Source organism: Monodelphis domestica, chromosome 1, assembly GCF_027887165.1.
Source record: "Monodelphis domestica isolate mMonDom1 chromosome 1, mMonDom1.pri, whole genome shotgun sequence".
Classification (NCBI taxonomy): domain Eukaryota; kingdom Metazoa; phylum Chordata; class Mammalia; order Didelphimorphia; family Didelphidae; genus Monodelphis; species Monodelphis domestica.
In genome coordinates, this window is record NC_077227.1 from 695090178 (window position 1) to 695112504 (window position 22327).

The 22327-nt window shown below is 40.2% G+C and overlaps 1 protein-coding gene across 2 annotated transcripts; it reads right to left on the reverse strand.

Moving 5' to 3' along the window:
• Positions 1 to 643: 643 nt before the first annotated feature.
• LOC103103279 (C-factor-like) lies at positions 644 to 22261 on the reverse strand. Of its 2 annotated transcripts, XM_007477167.3 has the most exons (6): positions 21998 to 22261; positions 21387 to 21438; positions 7413 to 7600; positions 2009 to 2167; positions 1750 to 1869; positions 644 to 904 (listed from the first exon to the last, which is right to left on the reverse strand). In XM_007477167.3, exons 1-6 carry the CDS (start codon positions 22136 to 22138, stop codon positions 791 to 793), a joined length of 774 nt encoding a protein of 257 aa, XP_007477229.2. In that variant the 5' UTR covers positions 22139 to 22261; the 3' UTR covers positions 644 to 790. The 2 variants fall into 2 exon arrangements, with proteins under 2 accessions (XP_007477229.2, XP_007477230.1); XM_007477168.3 differs by lacking the exon at positions 1750 to 1869.
• Positions 22262 to 22327: the final 66 nt, after the last annotated feature.

Below are 22327 nucleotides of genomic sequence, written 5' to 3' on the forward strand. Positions count from 1 at the left end.
AGAGCCAGGCCCAGAGAATGGAGGTCCTGGGTTCAAATATGGCCTCAGACACTTCCTAGCTGTGTGACCCTGGGCAAGTCACTTGACCCCCATTGCTAGCCCTTACAGATCTTCTGCCTTGAAATCAATACATAGTATTGATTCTAGGATGGAAGGTAAGGGTTTTAAAAAAATAAAAGGAAAGGATTGGAATAAATGTCTCCTGAACTTCCATTCTAAGGACTTTGAGGGTAGGCCTTTGCCTCTTTTTGTACCTCTTGGCACATAGTAGATACTGAATAAATGTTGACTGATTAAAGTGTTTCTACTTATAGATCTATGACCATAGGTCTAGTTAGGGGAACCCTGATAGTCAGAAGTCAAAGGAACCTCACAAAAAATCATGGGAGACAAGTCAAGAATGGCCAAGAGAGCCTTTTCCTTCCCCATTGGAAAGTATTCTCCCAATTTCTCAAAGTTAGTTTCTCTTCAGTATTGTGTTACAATGGGTGGGGGGGGTAGTAGGAAATGTTTATCAACTGCATTTCCAGAAGGAAAGTGGATACATTACATTTAACCTACATTTTAACATTGTTTCTATCACTTTCCTCCATCAACACCAGTCCTAGGCTACAAGTAGGAAGAATGAGAACAGTTTAGGAAGGCAATATGAGAAAATGAGTTTATTGGAAACAGGAACTGAAGGAAGAGGACAAACAAGATGAGGAAGCTGATACTGGGCTGCTGATGGAGATGCAGGAAAGATAACTGCAGTCAGACCTCCATCACCACATCCCAGCTTGATGTAACTTCACCAACACAATTCCTTTCCTTCCCAATCAAAGAAATATCCCGCATTCTTCTCTGAAAGTGTAGAAAAGACCTTCAGCATTCCTTGCACAGATTCTTCTTTCTTCATAGGAGCCTGCAGAGCACACACACAGAGCAGGTTAAGAGGAGCCAAGACAAGAGTGAACCAGTTAGGAGAGGGCCTGGATGCAGTGTAAGATATGAAAGGAAATAACTGACCCAGAAAGGGGGGGGAGGTAGGGGAGAGTTCCAAGAGGCTAAGGATAATAGGTTTGCTAGTCAGGGAAAAATCCTGTGATTCAGTAGCCTCTAGAACTTGACACAGGTCATGGTCCATATATGGACAACACTGGAAGAAAGGGGCAAGGAGGAAAAAATAGTTCCAATTCCAACAAACTAAGGGGAAGCTAGGATGCACAGTGGTTAGAGTCAGGCCTCCAGATGGGAGGCCCTGCCTTCATATATAGCCTCACACACTTCCTACCTGTGTGACCCTGGGCAAGTCATTATATCCAACTCCCTATCCCTTGACTACTCTTTTGTTTTGAAAGTGATACCTAATATTAAGCAGAAGATAGAAGGTCAGGGTTTAAAGCAAACAAAGGAACTTAAAAGAAAGATCCATCTAGATGCTAATGCAATTTCCTTGTGTTTCCTTCTTGAGACCTCACCTCTTCTATCATTCTGAAGATCCCAGACCATATCTGATTCCTTCTTCCACCATCCTAAGAAACTAATACAGAATGTTCCCCATCAAAAATTGACTTTTTTCCTTTCAGTCCCAAGCCATTCATGACCATCAGGCCTACATTAACTGACTTCCTATGTCTTCCTTCCAAGGAACTGCCTCCCCAATTTCCCTACACTATGGTATCCTCCCAAACAAAGCCCAGCTAATAGAAGCTCTATTTTGTCCCAAGCTGGACCTCAAGCTTGGGGAGTTGCAGGAAGGAAGCATACCAGAAAGCCCCTACAATTGCCCAAATCTGTCTGAACCCAGCCAGGGTGAATAGCAGCACACAGGATGCCTTCTTCTTTAAGGATCAGACCCTGGCACCGGGTGAGCATGTTCAGGGCAGCCTGGTGGAAACAAATGGGGCGCACAGGGAAGAGGAGAGGACAAATTAGTTGTTCTAATGAAAGTCTATAGCACCATGCTCCCCTCACCCTCCATCCTATCCTTTCTTCCTTCATCCTACCCACTCTACAGCTTCCATACCTTACTGCAGCGATAGGACAAACCGGGACCAATTTCCCAGCCCAGAAGTTCTGTGAAGGAGCCCCCAGTAGAAGAAATGTTGATGATAGCCGCCCGGTTACAACTGAGACTATCCTGAGGGCCCATTTGGGCAGCTTTCTTCAACAAGGGCAGGAATGTCTGGCAGGATTGGAGAAATATGGGAGAAGAGAGACATTTAGTATCATCAGAAATCTAGAGGTCCTACATGGCCTTGGCTTTCTTTCCACCTTAACTCAATTCAACAATCTTTTGTGAAATTCAGAGTGTGCATAGCACTGTGAATAGCCCTAGAAGAGACACAAGGTTTAGACATAAAATCCTTGCCCTAATGGCGCTGACACAGATACATTTCATTCAACAAACAGGATGGAGAGGGGGAAAGTGAAGAATTAAAATAAGGTAAAGCATAGATAAAAGGAAGGATCAGTCTCAAACAAACAAAACTCTAACCATCTAGAGTAGATCTCAAAGAGGACTTGAAAGAAAGAAAAGATGATTTTTTTGTTTGTTTTTCAATTGTGACAGACTTGAGAAACCATTTGAGGTTTTCTAGGCAGAGATACTAGAATGGTTTGTTATTTCCTTCTCCAGTTCAATTGACAGATGAGGAAACTGAGATAAATAGGGTTAAATCATTTCCCAGAGTCACAGATCTAGTAAGGATCTGGGACCAGATTTAAAGATGTATCTTTCTGACTCTGAACCCTAGGCCATATCTCTGGGCCAAAAAAGAAGAAAAAGGCTGTGTAGAAGCAAATTGCTTCAAACTGAGAGCTCTAGTACTACCCATAATTATCTCTCTTTTCAACTTTGTAGTCCCAGTAGTGAGAATAGGCCCCAGTAAAATCACAGCCATAACCTAGAAGTAATCAGACACATAGCACCCCCTACCCCCACCCCCAGCATGAGAACTTAATCCTGTGAATCTTAAAATCTCTCAGACTTGTGAATGTTAAAAATTCTCAGAAGATTTGGTTGAGACCATTCCCCATTTTAAACAATGAAGGTACTTGATCAGGAATGTGAGAACTCTACTCCACCCATACATAAGCATACTTTAGGGGAAGATAAAGTTGTAAAACTCCTTAGTGAACAATGAAGGTACTTAACTCATACTTATAGTGAGGCAAAAACCTTAAGCTGGATCTATTTTTAGATCTAATACAAAAAGGTGCTAAATACCTATGAAGGTCAGGCAACTTACAAACTTGCAAGTGACAAGCTTAACAAAAGAGGTGTGAAGTTTTAGTCTACTCAGGTGTGAATTTACTCAGAAGTTTTAGTCTACTCAGAGAAGTTGAGAACTAAAGAAGGTGTGAATTAAGAATGGTCAGTCCTTTGGAAAATGTCTACTGTGATAGGTAGATGTGAAAACTTAGGGGAGGTGACATAGGAGAAAATTCTCTTTAAAAGGAGAATCAGAAGGCCTCTGAAAAGGAATTCAGCCTTGAAAGCTGACATGGAGCTCAGGAGCTGAACCGGTGGATCTCTCTAAACACTAGAATCTTGCTTGGAAGGATCTTGTGGTGAGTTGATAAAAGATTGACTGATCTCTCTCTTAAGGCTTTGGCCTAGGCTGGCCTAGCCCCTTTCTCATTATTTCCTCTTACTCTCTCTCTCCCTTTCATTAATTCCTTAATTTGTATAATTAAAATCTCCATAAAACCCAGCAGACTCAGGTATACTTAATATTTGGGAATTTTCCCATGGCGACCACTATATTTTTAATTTGAAACCATATTTCCACGCTCACAGTTTAAGGCAAACACTCTTATAACTGTAACAATCCAATTCCTTCCTAAATACTAAATGTCCTTCTAAGAAATCACTGGTGCAAGAATTCTATGAGAAACTTTGTTAGATGGTTACACATTGACATATTGAATTATTATCCTATAGAAAACTCTGTCTAAGCTTCAGTGGAATAAACTAAGTGATTATACTAAGATTACAAATGATTACTATTGTCAATGTAAAAAGATCACCTAATCCTTTAGCTTATGTAACATTGCCCTATAAAATACTAGCTGTGATGAAATAAACTTTGCCTCTGATTGACCAGCTTCAGTGACCCCCCTGATACATGTCATCCTCCTCACTACATATCATTCTCCTCACCCCTCTGGGACCCCCAAATGTTTATCAGCCACCTGACACAACCTTTTCTTTTTTCTTTTCTTTTTCACAAAGAGAAAGTATAAAACAAAGAAAAGGAAAAGTATAAAAGAATATAATCAAGGGAAACCCATATTTAACCATCATAAAAATAATTGGGAATGGGAATAAACTAACCCACAGAATGGAAGAGGATAGCACAATTGATTAGAAACTAGAATCCAACAATATAATAAGAAAAAGAAATTAAGGAAATAAGCAGGCACACAGAGCATACAAAATTATTATTTTTTTTTTGCAGATGATATGATGGCTTACTTAGATAACCCTAGTGAAACAACTAAAGCACTAATTTAATCAATTAACCACTTTTTAAAAGTTGAAGGACATAAAATAAAACCACATATAACATGAATATTTTTGTATAATCCTAACAAACCCAAGATAGAAGATAAATTCATTTAAAATAACTACAGAAAGAATAAAACACTTGGAATACTACCTAACGAGATAAACACAAGAACTACATGAACACAATTACAAAACACTTCATATAAATAAAGACTCATCTAAATAGTTGTTGATAGAATAATTGTTCATGGTTATACTCAGACAATGTAATAAAAGTTACAAAACAAGCACAAGTAATTTACTTATTCAGGGCTATACCAATGAAAGTACAAAAAGATTACTATGTAAAGCTATTAAATTTTTTTTAATTCAGAGAATTAAGAAAAAAGTGGGAATGAGAGGAGTCAGGAAGTATCAAATTCAAACTGTACTATAAAGCCATAATTATCCAATCAATTTAGTACTGGTTGAAATAGAGTTGTGTGAAGATTGGGTTTAGCTATCTCCTGATTGTAACAATGAAGATACTTAGCCTAACAAAATCAGGAATGTCTACACCCATACCTAAGGATTAAGTATCTAGGAGGATGGCCTTTGATAGACATGTGCAGAAACAGCTGACAGACCCCTGGGCTGTCCTAAGTCAAAGATAAGCTACCATTGGTACAGATGAGATGCAGGAGAGTGACATAAAACCATCTATATAGGGCGTGTCACTTCCTCTCTTCAGGCTCTTTCCCTGGAGAGGTGGCTCTGGCTGGTCACTTCCTATGAGCAGGCCTGAGTGCCAGTTCAATCCTGGAACTCGAGCCTGGAGGAGCTCCCTCAGACAGCTTCCTTGAGACGGTCACGTGGTGAGTGATAAGACTGACTCCCTTTTCCCTTGGTTCTCAGGGGAGGCCCTCTTGGCCAAGGCCTTGAACTCCTGCCTGGCTCAGCCTGAGCCAGAGCAGTTTAAATTAAATTGTTTCCTCTCTCTCTTTCTTAATTTCTTTCCTCCATATTAATTAAAATCACCATAAACTTCCAGCTGACTTGGGTATTTTATTATGGGATTTCCTTGGTGACCAAATTAATTCAGATTTTAAGTCAAAACCCTAAAATTACCCCTACAGTTGACCAGTAGATCAGATTAGGTATAAAATATATGAAAATAAAATAGCACAATAGTCTAATATTTCATAAATCCAAAGATTCAAGATATTGGATAAGAATTCATCCTTTGACAAAAACTGCTGGGAAAACTGGAAAGCAGTCTTGAAGAAACAAGGTATAGACTAGTATTCCACATAACTTACCAAGATAAGTTACAAATGGATATTTAACTTAGAAAGATATAAATAAATTAAGTGTAGTATGAAAAAACTGCCTTTTAGATTTATGAATAAGAAAAGAATTCATGATCAACAAGTTCAGAAGATAACAGAAAGTAATAGCTCATTTTGATTACATAAAATTAAGTCTTTATACAAACAAAAGCAATGAGAGTAAAATTAGAAGAGAAATAGGTAAGTGGAGGGGAGGGAAATTCTCTACAGCCAAATTCTCTGAACCCTTTTCTAAGATATAATAGGAAAAAACATTCCCAAATTGACAAATGGTCAAAGAATATAAAAACAGTATCATTCAGAAGTAGAAAACCAAAATACTAGTAGCCGTTTGGAAAAATAAAAACTCCCTAAATAACTAATAATTTGGAAAATTCAAACAAAAAGTATTCTAAACTTTTACCTCAAACCCATTAGATTGGCAATTTGACAAAAATGGAAAATGACAAATGTTAGAGAAGCTGAGGGAAAACAGGTACATTAATGTACTGTTATTGGAGAAAGGAATTGGTCTAATCATTCTGGAGAACAATTTGGAGCTATCACCCAGAAACTATTAAACTGCACATATCCTAATCATCCAACCCTATCATTACAATTTCAATACCCCAAAGAAATCAAGGAAAGAAGAAAAGGACCCATATACAGAAAAATATTTATAAAAGCCTATTTTGTGGTGGGGAAAAAACTAGAAACTAAATGGGTACTCACCAATTGGGGAATGATTGAACAAGTTATGGTTGATGAAAATTATGGAATACTGTCATGCTAGGAGAATGAAAAAGGGAATTACCAGACAAAGGGGAACATGCAAAGTCAGTGTTTGAGGGCAGCCCTAGCTGGCAGCTGCTCTGAAATCTCAGCTACTATAAAGGTCAGCCTAGGAAACAGATGCCAACCCCTAGCTCCCTCCTTTGTTTCTGCCAGATGTTTGTAGTTAATTCTGGTGGGTACTCACTACATAATTCCTTCTCCTCAATCCTTCAAAACACAGACAAATGTGCAAAATAATTTCTTTAGAGTTAGCCACTTCACTTTATTTTAAGCTGTACTTGAATAAAGAATTAACAGAGAGACCAGATAGGTGGGAGCTGCTATTTGTAACCATACACTTAAATGTAGAAGGCAAAGCCTGTAAAAACCCCATAGAGCTCTAAGTCAATGGGGTTTTTTCAGGCTCTGCCTTCTACACTTAAATAATACTGCTGTCCCCCACAATTAAATTTAATCCATTAAGGAAACTGAAAGTCAGAGAAGTTAATTTTTCCCAAGATCTAATTCTTAAAGAGCTAATATCTGCCTCCCCTGCATTTTCTAAATATTATTCTTCCTGAGGCCAAGGAGAACAATTCTCCCACTATAGCCCTCTTACTACATGAAGGTGACTAGCTTTAATGGAAATGAAAGAGCCACTCATTTGGAAATGTGAGGAGCAGCCAGATTGACAAAGGTCTTGATAGAGGAGCAGGAAAGTGGAAAAGGAAGGTAATGTCCAATTCTGCTAGCTCTGTGACTATGGAGAGAGGTGGTCACTCGTGTCCAGATGGGAAGTGGTATTCTCTGTGGGACCTGTGCAGGAAAAGTCTCACCTGGCTCATCTTCAAGCTACCAACAACATGAGTCTGGTACAGCTGGAGCATGGATTCTGCTGACTCAGAGTGGAATGAGTTGGGAATGACCCTTCCTGCATTGTTGATGAGTAGGTTTAGCCCCAAGCCCTCCAGTTGGTCCTTGACAGAGACAAAGGCCTCTTGGATGGAAGCACTATTCTCCACATCTGACAAGAAAGAATATTTAATCAATTAACCAGTATTTCTGTAGGTACCATAGGAGGAACTGGGGAATACAAGAACAAAGAAGGAAACAATTCTTCTTAAGGAATTATCATTCTAAAGGAGGAGAGGGAAGAGAGACAGAGACAGAGAGAAAGAAAGGGATAAACACACCACATATATCTGCATATCTGCATTTGTGTGTATATATGTATAAAGGAAATGTCACATGTGCACATTTAGACTCCTCTATCCCAAATTTGCATATGGGCTAGTTGTGCTCAACCTGTGGCTGTCTTCCCACCAAGTATTGGTCTGATCAGTCACAGGCAGATACATTGTGCATTGATCCTGACAGTGATAACATTTTGGTCCTCCTCAAGTAGGAAAGGACATCTACCAGGCAACACACACATATGGCTTGTTATAAGGAAAAGATAAATTTGGGTTTCCCATCAAGGGATGGGATGGAACATTCCAGTCAAGTTAAAGCTGGAGCAGTTGAGAACTGCTGGGTTCTTCTTCTCTGCTTGGCTTGAAGAGAGCAGGAACAAAACCCCTACTGGGAAGATAACATATATCCATTAATCATTTGCTGAGAAACAGAATTCCTAATCCATTCATTGGTGATATTATTAGGATAGAGACTTTTCCTTTAGGGGAAGGCAAGAGCCAATCCTGAAGAAAATTTTTACCAACCATATCTCTGAGACAAGAAATACCAACATCTTGAGCTCACCAAGACATGAAATATAGTCTGGGGCTTAGTCCCAGACTCCTGATTCAAACCCCTAAAACCATCTGTAGAAGGGAAATAGTCAGGGACTTCCTGTTTCCTCTACCCTCATTATACCTCAACCCTTTTACCCAATAAATAGATATTTTTGGTTTTACTAAAGACTCCATCATCTTCAATGTGCTAGAAGGGGCATTACAAAATACATCAACTAAGAAGGAAGAGACTGAAGGGGATTCCACTTACCCTTTGGCTCTAGTCAGATCTGACTCCATAGTCAAACAGTTCTACCTGGGGGGAGGGAAAAGTGGTGCTACCTTGTATCTGTTAACACATTGGTTCCTTCTTGATTTCTCCACAAGTACACAGTCTGGCTAATCCACAAAGGTTGTGATGAGTGCCCTCCCTCAAAATGTCCCTGAATTTTCTTTCCTTTTTCTCTATTACCACCTCAAGTCAGTCTTTTAAACATCTAACTTAGCAGTTCCAAACACAGATGCTAGATCAGGTGAGTAAAAAAACACTTTTTTTCTCCTTTCTCCCTAAAAAAAAAAAATAGAACACAGCCATTTTTAATCTTAGTGACAGGGCCCTGAGGTCTTAGCTGGGGAAGCTGTTCCCATATCTCCCTTGCCTTAGGGAACAAACAACCCAATTAGCCAACCCCCAATGACATTATTAGCTGGCTGGGTTGCTCTTAACTAGCCATGAGGAAAACTAGGAAGGAGCCCTGCTTCGATCTCTTGCAACAAAAATGGTTAGACCACCAGAATAAAGGTAGTGAGCTCAGCGAGGTTTTGTTTTTCATAAGAGAGAGTGATTATATTAAAGTTTTACTTTCTTTTTTTCAAGACTCTCTAGTTTGTTTTTTTTTAAGTGGACTTTGCTCAAAGAGGGAAGCACATGGTTCTGGCAGTTTTAGCCTGAGCAGGAAGGAGAGACCAGCTTGTGGCCCCTCCCAAACTTAGCCTTTAAAAAAAAAAAAGAGCCTCAGCATCAGGCAAAAGGCTTTGTTTTCCGTCTGCCTTTTCTCTGTGGGGAAAAAAATACCCCTACCCCTTTATACTTCATTGGATTTTAGTGATAGTGAATGGTTTAAGATAATCAGTATTGTGATTCTAAAGTGATTAGTATAAATTCCATTATAATCTTCATGATTTTTACAAGGATTTCTAACTAAAGCATAAAAACTGCTTCTAAAGGGATTTCTAACCCTTCACTAAGTTTGTACTTCCCTTTTTGCTATCTGAATCTCATGTCCCAATATACCTCAAATATCACATACCCTTTCCTGCTTGGAAATAGTCATCCTTTCCCCCAGATCAGATAAGAGAGAGGTAATGGTCATTTGACTTGACTAAGTCATTAGTCTAAAGACTAATATGGGTTTTCCTAAATAAACTAACCAATCAGCTTTGTAATTGTGTAACTGTTTCTAAAATAAGGTCTATATGATATTATGTCTTGTGATATATCATCAACCTTGTACGGAAGTATTCATTTTGCTATATAAACCAGGTCTCAGGCTCTGGGCGTGGTCTCTTGCCAGGGTCTGATAATGTAATACATGCAATAGAATGCTTTTATTGGAAGACTTGGCCCTCTTCCAATAAAATCTAACTTTCTACCTTGTCTTGGAGAAATTTGGCTTTTTGATTTTATTTACCTAAATTGTCTATATGGAGTCTGTGGTTTTCTATTTCACAACATCCTCCAGAAGAGTTAATTGGATTAAGGCTATAAAAAGGATCACACCCAAACACCTAGCCAAAAGGAAAAAAAAAAATTACAACAAAATAAGATCCTAGACAATAGTGCCATCTACTGACAAAAGGCAAAATTACAGGCAACTTAATGATTGACTTTAGGAATACATCGAGAGCCAGTATACAACTTACTTAATAACTGGCTTTTCAGCACCATGACCAAATTTGGAAAAGTATTTTCCTTTTCTCTTTGAATTGGCTCATCCCAGAGAACTTATAGCAATGGTTAAGCTCCACACTGCTCCAGGGTGTGATTGTAATTGTTGGAGGTGGAAGGTTGTTATTTTTCTCTAAGAGAGCCCTGGAATATACCTTTCATATGCTAGAGAATCAAATAGGAGAATTATGCCATTCTCCCCTTGGAAAACACATTTCCTAGTCAAACCAACCAATTGTTCCTTCTACTATTCAACAATATGCAGAACAAAGCACTCGGCTTGAGTTTCTAGAGGGAAGTTTGGGAGAGATCATGGCTTTTATGAAAAGCATTAAAAGGAACTCAATAATATCCCAGAATACGAGTGATTTATCTCTCCATATTTCATCATTATCAGAATCTCTATCCCACCCTGCTCTACATAATTTGGCTCCTAGTTCTCAAACCTTCCCCTCCCACATCTAACTTCCTCCTCCCCTTACTAACCAAATCACTCCTCCCCCTGCCCATTCCTCCTGGCCTCTCCCCTCAGCCCTAGCCACTCCCCTCACCCATGCTGCCTGCCCTGCTTCCTCTACCCTAATCCTTTCCCCTGCCCATGCCTCCTGCACTGCCCCATCAGGCCTAGCCCCTCCCCCATGCCTCCTAACCACCCCCTCTGGCCTAGCCCCTATCCCTGCCCTTGCCTCTTACTTCACACCCTCTGCCCTGGCCAACCCTCAACCCATGCCTCCTACCCCACCCCCTTGGCCCTAGCTCCCACCCCTACCCATGATACTTTCAGCCCCACCTCCATTAACCTGTCTACCCTCTACACCCATGCTGCCTGCCCTGCCCCCACTATCTTAACCCACAAACACTCCTAACCATCCCACCCCTTCCCTAGACCATGCTTGCTGCCTCCCACCCTGCCCAATTCATTTCTCATCCTTCAGGCACTCCGGGCCTACAGTCCCTCCCCCTCAGCTTGCCCACCCCTTCCCCTTCTCTTACCTACCCCCATTGAAAACAGAGCAAGAAGCCTAGAAACAAGAACACCAGATAATTCAGATAGAAGTTTATTTCCCTTAAGGGAAGTACTGATTTTAAATAAACATGGGAACTTGGTATCTATAAGACACCATGCACTTTTTAATCCTAAAAATGTAAATAAATTCAAGGAAGCCTTTCACTTGTTTGAGGAGAAGCCAATATTAATTATAAAAAAAAATTGGAAAACATATTCAAAACTTTTGACTCCACTTGAATAGATGGTGAAATTTTATTAGAAAAATTCCTGACAAACAGAGAAAAATAAAGTCATCTCTCTGGCTAACCAGAAGCAAGGTAGGGGAGCAAATTATTGGCCAACTGAAAATCCACATTGGAACCCCAATGTTGAACCAGATTACACAAAACTAAACCAGGCCAGAGAAGCATTATTGCTCCAAAAGACCTGATTCATGGTCAAAATTTGAAAGAATCCAACAAGAAATTGATGAGACTCCCTCCCAGTTTATGGACAGACTTATTGATGTGGGAAATATATATATATATATATATATGGACTTTGATTTGTCCAGAGAAAGGAATATTAGACAAATACGTAGACAATTCGTTGAGAATTGTTGTTCAGTGGTAAAAGAATACTTTAAAACAAGCTGTCTGAATTGGGGCTCTATGGACCTAGAAGAATTGAGGAGAGTAACAGTCTACATTTATAAGGGCCATGCAAAAAGACATGAGGAAAACAGTAAATCAATGGAAGACTTAAAGAAAGAAGTTGAAATGTTAAAAGGACAACTGAAAAATCAAGGAGAGACCATAGCCCCTTTGCAGGAATCCAAAGATAAATCATTAACATGCCTTTACTGTGGAAAGATAGGCCATGTAATGATGGTCTGTAGGACCTGGCTATGGGAAAAAAGAAATAATAACAACTTTAGAAATAATAACTATAGGAATCATAATGCCAATCAAAATAATGACAGTGCTCAAAATGAGGCAAATGATAATACACAACAAAATGCCCAACAACAATATATAAAAAATGGAGCTCATCCACACTATACTCAGGGTGAAAATCCCCATCAACATGGGGGATTCCAAAAAACTGCACAAGCATCTTTATGAAAGTGTGATGGGGGGAGGGGGTGTAAGGGTCTTGGAATAAAAGAGTGAAATCTTTGATTTTCCAGACCAATTATCCCTATACATCCCCCCCCCCCCCACATAGGGGAGGGATTTACTATGTAAACTACAGGCCACTATAATTTGTGCCCCAGATGGCTCCTTGTCATTGGAAGTACCTGAGGAATCTTTAAAATTACTCCCAGTACTTCTCTTAGAGAACCAGGAGGCAAAAGAGCCTCTCACCTTTGTAATATCTGCAGATATACCGGAGTCTTTTTGGGCCACATCTTCCGATGTAGGCTTACTTAAATCAGTTGTTCCTGGGCAGATAAAAACTAAATCTAGACCACCTCCTTCCATTCCTCAGGACCCTCTCTCAAATGAGGCAATTAAAGGGTTACCCCAGTAATAAACTCATTAATCAACCAGGGCATCAGAATTCCCTGTAAATCTGAATACAATCTGCCCATCCTGCCCATTAAAAAACCAAAATTGGGGCCTGATGACAAGCACCTCTATAGATTCGTACAGGATTTGAGAGCTGTGAACAATCATGTTATAAAGAGACACTCTATAGTTTACAACATAAATATTATCATTTCTTCTATTCCTAGCACAGCTACATATTTTACAGTAGTGGACTTGTACTCAGCCTTCTTCTCCATACCGATACATAAGGATTCCAGGCATATCTTTGCTTTCACCTGGAAGGGCTCTCATATACATGGGTTCATGTGCCCCAGAGGTTCATGGAAAGGCCCAGTTTATTTGCACAGATTTTGAGCCAAGACACAGATAATATAAAATTTAAAAACAGCAAATTAATCAAATACATAGATGACCTACTCTTGGCTTCAACAAATGCAGAAGCATGTCAAGAAGATAGTAAACATCTTCTTTTGGAACTGCATAAAAGAGGGCATAAGATCTCAAAGGATAAGGTTCAATGGTATCTCCCCAAAGTAGAATAGTTGGGATTCATTCTGACTGCTGGTGCCTGTTCTATTTCTCCCAAGTCAATTGAAAATATTCACAAATTGAGCTCTCCTACCACTAAGAAATAGTTAAGAGCAATTTTCAGAGCAACAGGGTTTTATAGACAATGGATACCCTGTTATGGGAAATTACTAAGCCTCTTATAGCACTAACAAGGGATTCAGTCCTTGAACCACTTAAATTAGAGCCAGAATACCTGCCAGCTCTGTCAGATCTAAAACAGGCTATCCTGTGTGCCCCTGCTCTAGGCATCCCAGATGACAAGAAGTCATTTAATTTGTATGTACATGAGTGAAGAGGGGTAGTGTGAATCTTAAAATTTCTCAGACTTGTGAATGTTAAAAATTCTCAGACTCTATCTTAGAACATTTGGTTAAGGCCATTCCCCATTTTAAACAATGGAGGTACTTAGTCAGGAATGTATGTGAGAACTTTACATTACTCCACCCATACTTAAGCATACTTTAGGGGAAGATAAAGTGGTAAACTCCTTACTGAACAATAAAAAGTACTTAACCCATACTTAAAGTAAAGCTAAAAAACCTTAAGCTGGGTCTATTTTTAGATCTAATACAAAAAGGTGCTAAGTACCTATGAAGGTCAAATTAATCACTAAAATTTCAAGCAAGCTTAGCAAGAGGTGTGAGGTTTTAGTCTACCCAGAGAGGGTGATAACAAGGTGTGAATTAAGAATGGTCAGTCCTCTGAAAATGTCTACTATGATTGGTAGATGTGAAAATTTAGGGGAGGTGATATAGGAGAAAATTCTCTTTAAAAGGAGGCCAGAAGGCCTCTGAATGGTAATTCAGCTATGGAGCTAAATTGGAGGCTGGTCTCTCTCTCTGTGGCTGAACTTAGTTCAGCATCCTGAGCTATACTGGAGGGTCTCTCTGAACACTAGAGTTTTGCTTGGAAGGATCTTGTGGTAAGTTGATAAAAGACTGACTGATCTGTCTCTTAAGGCTTAAGCCTAGACTGGCCTAGGCTGGCCTGGCCCTTTTCCCATTATTTCCTCTTACTCTCTCCTTTTCCTAAAATTCCTTTATTTGTATTAATTAAAATCTCCATAAAACCCAAATGACTTGGGTACATTTAATATTTGGAAATTTTCTGTAGCAGTCCACCCCTAGCTATGGGCAACAGTTGGTATGTACAGATTGCCTTAGAAGAGAGCATGCTCAGGCTTGAGCATGCTCAGTATTGCACATGGCTGGGAAGCCTCTGACCCTTGACCCCAGCTTCCCCCAGGTTAGGCAGGAACACAGGTTTCTTTGTGCTCACCTGGTTAAGAGAAACCACACCTATACCTTGTCATTAACCAATGAGAATCATCCCTATGTACTGTGTATATTTGCATATCAAAGACTATATTTAGCCCAGCAAGCTCCGCCTCTCTCTCTCTCTCTCTTTCAGGAGCTGATGGCTGTCCTGGCAGGAGCTTGGCCTCTGGCCAAGCTCCATCTTTAAATCTTCTCTATCTCTCTTTCATCTCTCCGACCTGTGTGGTATTAAATGTGGATCTCTGGACTGGTAAAAAGCCTACGGAAGGGTCCTTTGATCAGAGCTTAGCTGTGGCTCATGGAAACTTAATAAAGACTCATTCCTGCCACCTCATATCTCTAATTTGACTCTGTCATCCCCCCTCGTGGAATCCAAAACTTCTATCCTGTCTCTATCTCCCTACCTTAAAGCTTCTCTCCCCTCTGAGGAAGCTTTATTTTCCCATGGCGACCACTTTATTTTTGATTTAACTCAAGACACTGTCTTGAAACCATATTTTTGTGGTCACAGTTTAAGGAAATCACTTTTATCTGTAACAGTATCTTCAGGTGTTTAAACTCAAACTTTGGGACCTTCTCAGTGCCCAGTTGCTTATTATTCAGCCCAGCAAGACTCAGTAGCTTCAGAAGCACCACCATGTCTTAGAGGCGTAGTTACCAGAGCTTTACTAGTGACAAAAACTGTTGATCTGGTATTGGGATGCCCATTAATAATTACATGCCCACATGAGGTAGAAGCATTGTTGCTAAAGCATAGAACACAGGCATTTTCTGATCATCAAATTATAAGGTATGAAATAACCCTGTTAAACAACAAAAATATCACTTTTAAATGCTGTACAACTCTTAACCCTGCCACCTTACTTCCAGATTTGCCAACTTCAGGAGAACCATTACACAGTTGTGAAACAGTGTCCATGACAGAAAAGCCTCAAGATGATCTCTTGGATACTCCCTTAAACAACTCAGATCTGGTCTTATTTACTGATGGTTCCTTTTTATGAGGGATAGCATACACTACACTGGAGCTGCTGTAGTCACAGAATTTGCCACTAAGTGGTCAGTTTCACTGCCCTCAAACATTAGTGCTTAAAGTGCAGAACTCATAGCCCTGAAACACACCTGTGTAATTGTCAAGGATAAAAAGGCAACAATTTATACAGATTCTAGATATGGTTTTGGCATTTGTCACTCAGTCAGTATGATATGGCTCCAGAGAGGATTTTTAAACTAAGCTGTAAAATCTATAACTAATGCAGAAATTATTAATGAAGTTTTTCTGCTCTCTAGCTACCCAAAGCCCTAGCTGTAGTTCATTGCTCTGCCCATATAGGTGGCACTGACCCTATATCTAGGCAAAATGACTGGGTAGATACCACTGCAAAGCTAGCTGCCATAAAAGGGCAGGAATCAATTTTAACATTAACAACTACTGATAACTTTTAACTACTGATAACACTTTCCTATAATGAAAAGGAAGTGGGAAAATAGAAACAAAAATTCAAAGCAAAGCAAATTAATGGAGTATGGGTGTCATCTGAAGGAAAACCCCTGCTCCCTAGAAGTTTCTATCACCAAATTTGCCAACCTGTTCAAAAAATGGTCACTTTGGTACCTAGGGCATCATGGACTCTGTTAAGAGAGGATGGATACCCCCTGGTATAACTACTATAGCCTCTAAAGTGTGCTAAAGCCTGATTTACCTGCCAAGCATATAACCAACATGCCTTTCATGGCAAAGATTTTGGTGGGAGTCCTCTGGCTTACACACCTCTTGAGCACCTGCAGATAGATTTCATAATAATGCCAAAGGCTGGACATTATAAATTTTGTCTAGTCATAGTAGATCAACTGACCAGATGACTAGAAGCATTTCCTACTGCCCAAGCCACAGCAGCTTTTGTTGCTAGGGTGCTTTTTAAAAGAGATTATTCCTTGCTTTGGCCTGCCAGCATGTATTGATTTAGATAGAGGAAGTCATTTTACAGATTCTGTTCTAACTCAGATATATACTTGTTTGGGGATAACTCCCAAATTCCATGTTCTATATCAACCCCAGAGCTCAGGCCAAGGTGAAAGGATGAATAAAGAACTTAAAACTGATTGGCAAATTCTTCACTGAGACCCATTTAAAATGGCCTGAAATTCTCCCTCTGGCCCTGTTTTAACTTAGAAGCAGACCCAGGGGAGACCTACACATCTCACCATTTGAAATGCTTTTTGGACATCTACCTATACAGGCTAAACCTTTCTCTCCTGCATATACATCACTATTAGGGGGAGATATTTCTATTGCTTATATACAGGAATTACAGCACAAACTGTGTGAACTCCATGAATTCAGAGCTTCAATACAAGCAGGACCACTAGACTTTTTACTTCATGACCTCAACCCAGGAGACAAGGTATATATAAAGAACTTCCAGCATACTGGAGCAACTCAGTCTTCCTGGGAAGGGCCATTCCAAATATTGCTAACCATACTAACATCTTTAAAAATTGGAGAGAAGGACTCTTGGATTTATTGCTCACATATAAAGAGAGCATCTTTTATTGAAACTGATTGACTATCCTATCACATGCATTGGAGATAATAAATCATAGACAAGTAGATACTGTTTTGGGGAACATGTTGAATTCCTGAATTTTTAAATTAATTTTATTATTGCCTTCTTTTATTTTGATTAGAATGTTTTATTTTTTCCTTTTTTCATTTCTTGTATTTAAGGTACATATAATCAATATTAATTTTTTATTCTGCAGTAATATGTTAAATATATATATATATACTTGCTATAATATTAATGCATACCCCCAAAAGATTTAGACTATAGAAACCTGCCATTTATTGATAAATGTTATGGGACTCTGATTAATTATTGTGTCTTATTCCAGGAGAAGGGAACAAAAGAGCCACTATTTATACAGTTCCAAGGAGCACAAGGTCAACAAGAACCAAACAAGTCCAGATGGGATTGATGAACTTCTAAGCCAATACAAAAGGACTTAAACATAGTGTGAGACTCAAGGTTGCAACACTTGACATATGTTAAGATGTAGGACTCCTTGTATCCACACTCTTTGTGAAGTACTCACAGATAAGTACCAAAGTTTGGCTATCATCCTGGCTGCCCCTATCCCTGAGAATGATGAAGAATCATACCATGGAATGACATTTAACTATCACACATAAAAATCTAGTCCTTTTTTCTCTCTGATAGTATGGTAACTTCCTGTAGTCTTGGCTTCAAATGAGTAAGTGAAATATTACTGCATTTTATCTTACAGACTTGTGGGATAAAAAATTACTTTAATTGGACTCTAATATAAGAGCCTATTATGAATTTATTCTTGTTTACTCAACATTTTATATACATAGATTTTGATATTTTGATTCTGATTTTTAATTTTTCTTTCTCTGAAAAGTTTAATTTTTCTTCCATTTGTTTTTCTTTTATGCTTTGGGTTTTTTTTTTTCTTTTTATAATTGACTCACATACCCATAATTCAACCTTGCATCCTGAGCTGAACTGGGTGTTTCTCAACACCCTCTTCAGGGGGGATTGTATTTTCAAAAAATCCAAGATTTAGATTTTTGTTAGAAAAAAATAATTCTTCAAGGAAAGAAGCTTGCTAACTCCTAAAATCCAGAGAATGAACTGATTGTAGAAACGTGCCTGCAAAACCTATACTACATCAAGAAGATTCAGAATGAACTTTGGGGTGTGGTTGATTGAACTGAAGGTTAATTGAACATTTATTTGAATGTACACTCTTATGCCAAAGGGGACTTCCCCCTAATTGGTTTTTGTCAATGTGCCCAGCAAAACATTGGTTTTGCTTTCTCTCTTTTCTATTCCCCTCTTATCTCTAACTCTTGTAGTTTCCTCTTAGAAGGTGAATTTTTGTATGTACCTGTAGATAGAAGATTTTAGAGGTACAAGATGATTATGTTAAGTGATCAGTTGGGGAGACTAGTCCCCCAATCATCATCAGGGGGGATTTTGAATTTTAGATTTACTCCACCCTGCTTAGTCTTTAGAATTCTAGCAACCATGAATGTATACACTCTCACTTAAGGATTAAGTGTGGGGAAGGAAGGTCTATGACCCACATGTGCTAGCAAGTGATAAATCAGAAACAACTGACTGACCCCCTGAGCCATCCAAAGCCAAGTTTAAGCCACCATTGCTACATGTAAGACACAGGAAGTGACATTAAAAACTTTATATTTCACGTCACTTCCTTTGAGAGAGACTTGGCCATAGAACTCAACCATGAAGGAGCTTAAGTGTGAAACCTGAGACTGCTTCCCTTAGGTGATCACATGGTGAGTGATAAGGCTGACTCCCCTTTCCTTGACTTTTCTGAGGCAACAGCCTCTAGAAAGGCACATCTCTTGGGACTCCTTTTCCCTTGGCTTTCTGGAGTCACTAGCCTCTGGAGAGACCCCTTGTCTGAGGCCTCTGAACTCCTGCCTGGTTCAGACCAGGCCAGGGCAGCCATCCTTCTCTTTTTCCTCTCTCTCTCTCATTTTTAATTTCTTCTTTCTATTGTAAATAAACCACCATAAAATTCCATTCTGACTTGAGTATTTCATTGGGATTTAGAATTTAAATCACTGGCAACCAACTAAATATATATATATATATATATATATATATATATATATATATATATATATATATTCAGTCCAACCATAAAATTTACCCCTTGCAATTGGATATATAGGGTAAAAGGAGGGTAAAGAGTCCAGGATAATACTGCCATTGTGTATGAACCTTCAAGACTAGAAGAATGAATATACCTTCAATAGAGAGAAGAGAATGTAGAAACTGGGTGAGTTTGGAGGTATGATAATGAATAGTTTCCAATATATTGAATTCAAAATGTTAGCAGGACACTCAATTAGAAATGTCAAGTAGGCAGTTACAGATGAGAGACTGATTCTCAGAAGAAAGAGGAGGTCTAGATTTATAAATCTGTGAGCTATCTTCAAAAAAGTCACAATTAATAATACATCTTTTAAATTACCAATTTATATGTAATTTAACTGTATAAATATTACCTAAAACAGTATGTATATATACATTACAAATACTATGAATATAAATAAGGGTATATAAATTTTCAAACAAATTAACATACAATTATTAATTAAGAGACTTTAATTAAATCAAGGAGAGTTGATGTCAGTAAGAAAGAGTTGAAAGAGGTCCCAGGATGAAGCCATTGGGGAATGAGCCCAATTAAAGGGATATGATGGGATATGGGAAATAAAAATATGATGGGATAGCAAAGAAGTCTAAAAAGTCTGGTTAAATACATAGGAAGAAAAGCAAAAGAATACAGAGAAGAATATTGCTAAGGATCAAATAGAGTCCAGAGATGGAGGAGAATAAAGTCTGAGAAGGCTCTCAGATTATACAGAATTAAGAGGCTCGGTTATCCTGGGGAAGGCAGCTAGGTGACACAGTGCCAGGCCTGGGGCCAGGAGGACTTGAGTCCAAATCTGACATCAGACTAGATTACTAGTCACATGATTCTAGTCAAGCCACTTCACCCTATTTACCTCAGTTTCCTCATCTCTCAAAGGAGCTGGGGAAGGAAATGGCAAACACCTCCAGTAGCTTTGCCAAGAAAACCCAAATGGGGTCAAAAAGAGTAGGGCATGATTCAACTGAACAACAACTTTCAGGAAGGGGGAAGAAGAATGAGGAAAAGTGTGAGAAGAGAAAACAGACCTGAGTGAGTGCTCCAGCATTTCAGGAAAATGGCAAATCCTTTGGCACTGTCTTACCTTTCCCTGTTGGTCAATGTATCTCCCTGCCAATTGCTGTAGGTCAACTGGCCTGTGTCATTATCACCTGTCAGCCAGCTCAGTACCCAACACCAAGGACAGAGCCTTAACCCCACAGCTTCTTATAACCCATCCTTCCACCCAGAGGGATCATAGGGAAAGAGATCAGGAAGATACTGGAGAAAAGAAGCCACCTCATAAGAGCTTCAAGGGGCTCCACCTCCAGGACTATATTGACTTCTCCATATGACACTCTCTACTCCCAAATGCCTCCAAATCCAAAGAAACAAATCATCCTTGGCTTTAAATTGTAGATTCCATGGCAATTGAGAGTCAGGAGCTCCTGTCCTGAGCCCCTCAGACCATTCCCATGGCTAAGCCTGCTTGGTGTATGACTATTTCCGACAGTCTCGGGAACTCCAAGACACAAAAGACAGAAGGCTTAATGCCTTGACATCTCTAACTTGTGTTCTAGAATCAAGCAGCTGGAGAGAGACTGAAACCCTGACTAAGCAAGGAGAGGAGCCCCAGAGACCCAGAGAGCGTGTAAAATCTCCCCAAGACACACAACAAGGTGGACAAACCAGAGTACACTCACTCGCCCTTTTGGAGACCTTGGTCCTTCCTTGCTAGGAAGATGTAGGAGCATGAGCTATGAGTCTGACTCTTTAAAAGTAAATCTGAGTCAACATTTCAGTATTTTCTAGCTGCGGGAACTTCAGCCAATCACTTTTCTCTGAGCTTCCTTTCCTTGGCTTTAAACTATCCTATGCTGTGGATCCCGGGACTCCCTGCAAAGGTCCTTTATCTTCTTACTCCCCAAGGACTTGGGGCAGAGAAGCTCTGCACCAACCAGCAGGACCCCGTGAAATGCCAATGGGCTGCGCTATTAGAAAAAGGGGAAGGCAAGGTGGAGCAGGGACAGCTTTTGAAGGGAGGCTCACCCAACTGGAGGATCCGGACGCTGGAGTGCTGAGCCGAGAGCTCGTGAAGTGCCTAGAGAATCAAAAGAGGAAAGATATCCTCTAGCTTCAGAGGGGGCACCGGGTGGAAAATGGAGGGAGACTTTGAGGAGTCCCCTCCTCTGCACCTCCCAAGAACGCCAGCCCCGGGGCGGATTAAGCCCACAAGGCCTAAGATCTCCTCACCACCACCACTACACCCTTCTAGAGATGACATCCCCTTCTCCGTCCTCCTCCGCCTTCCTCCTCCCCTCCACCCCCCCCCTCACACCTGCACCCTGAAAGAGTCTCCCGCTTGGCAAACTCTCATCCCCAGAGACCTAACACTGCAGAGCCTCTCAGCCATCACTTAATACCCAGGTCTGCAGCCCAACGCCCTGGGGAGAAGCCTGGCCTCTCTAAAGATATCCTGCAGCAACTCAAAGCCCCCAAACTCTCCCTGCGCACGCCCGGAGTCCCAGAGCGCAGCACCTGGAACTCCTCAAGCTCAGCGTCCTCAGTGGAAGGCACTTGGTCTGAGGGACAACTCGGGGAGAAGTAGGGTGGGGAGGGGAGTGAGCCAGGGAAGAGGAGTACGGCTTGCACGCTCTCACCTGAGCTGCGGAGGGATTCCTGCAGGTCGCAAACAATAGCTGGGGAGGCTTGGGCAGCTCCAGCAGCTGCCTGACAAACTCCAGTCCCAGGCCACGGTTGCTACCTGTCACCAGCACGCTGAAAGGACTTAGATCAGCCATTGAGAAGGCCCCACTTTCTACAAGACCTTCCCAGAGTCTGCCTGTGGGCCCGTTAGCTCCTCACTAGATCTTCCTTTTCCAATCCCACTTTTATGTCAGGGCAAAAACGATTGGGAAAGAAGACAGTGACTTCACTCTCTGTCCCCACACCCAGAGGCTTAAGAAATTACTGGCTAAATGCCAGACCCA

Bases quoted from the DNA above. Each gene is read 5' to 3' on its own strand.
- LOC103103279 (XM_007477167.3), bottom strand. From the start codon at position 22,138: ATGGCTGATCTAAGTCCTTTCAGCGTGCTGGTGACAGGTAGCAACCGT. The intron at 21,439-21,997 runs GTGAGAGCGTGC...TTGATTCTCTAG, and splicing joins GGAATCCCTCCGCAGCTCAG to GCACTTCACGAGCTCTCGGC. The intron at 1,870-2,008 runs GTATGGAAGCTG...TGTTTCCACCAG, and splicing joins TGTCCTATCGCTGCAGTAAG to GCTGCCCTGAACATGCTCAC.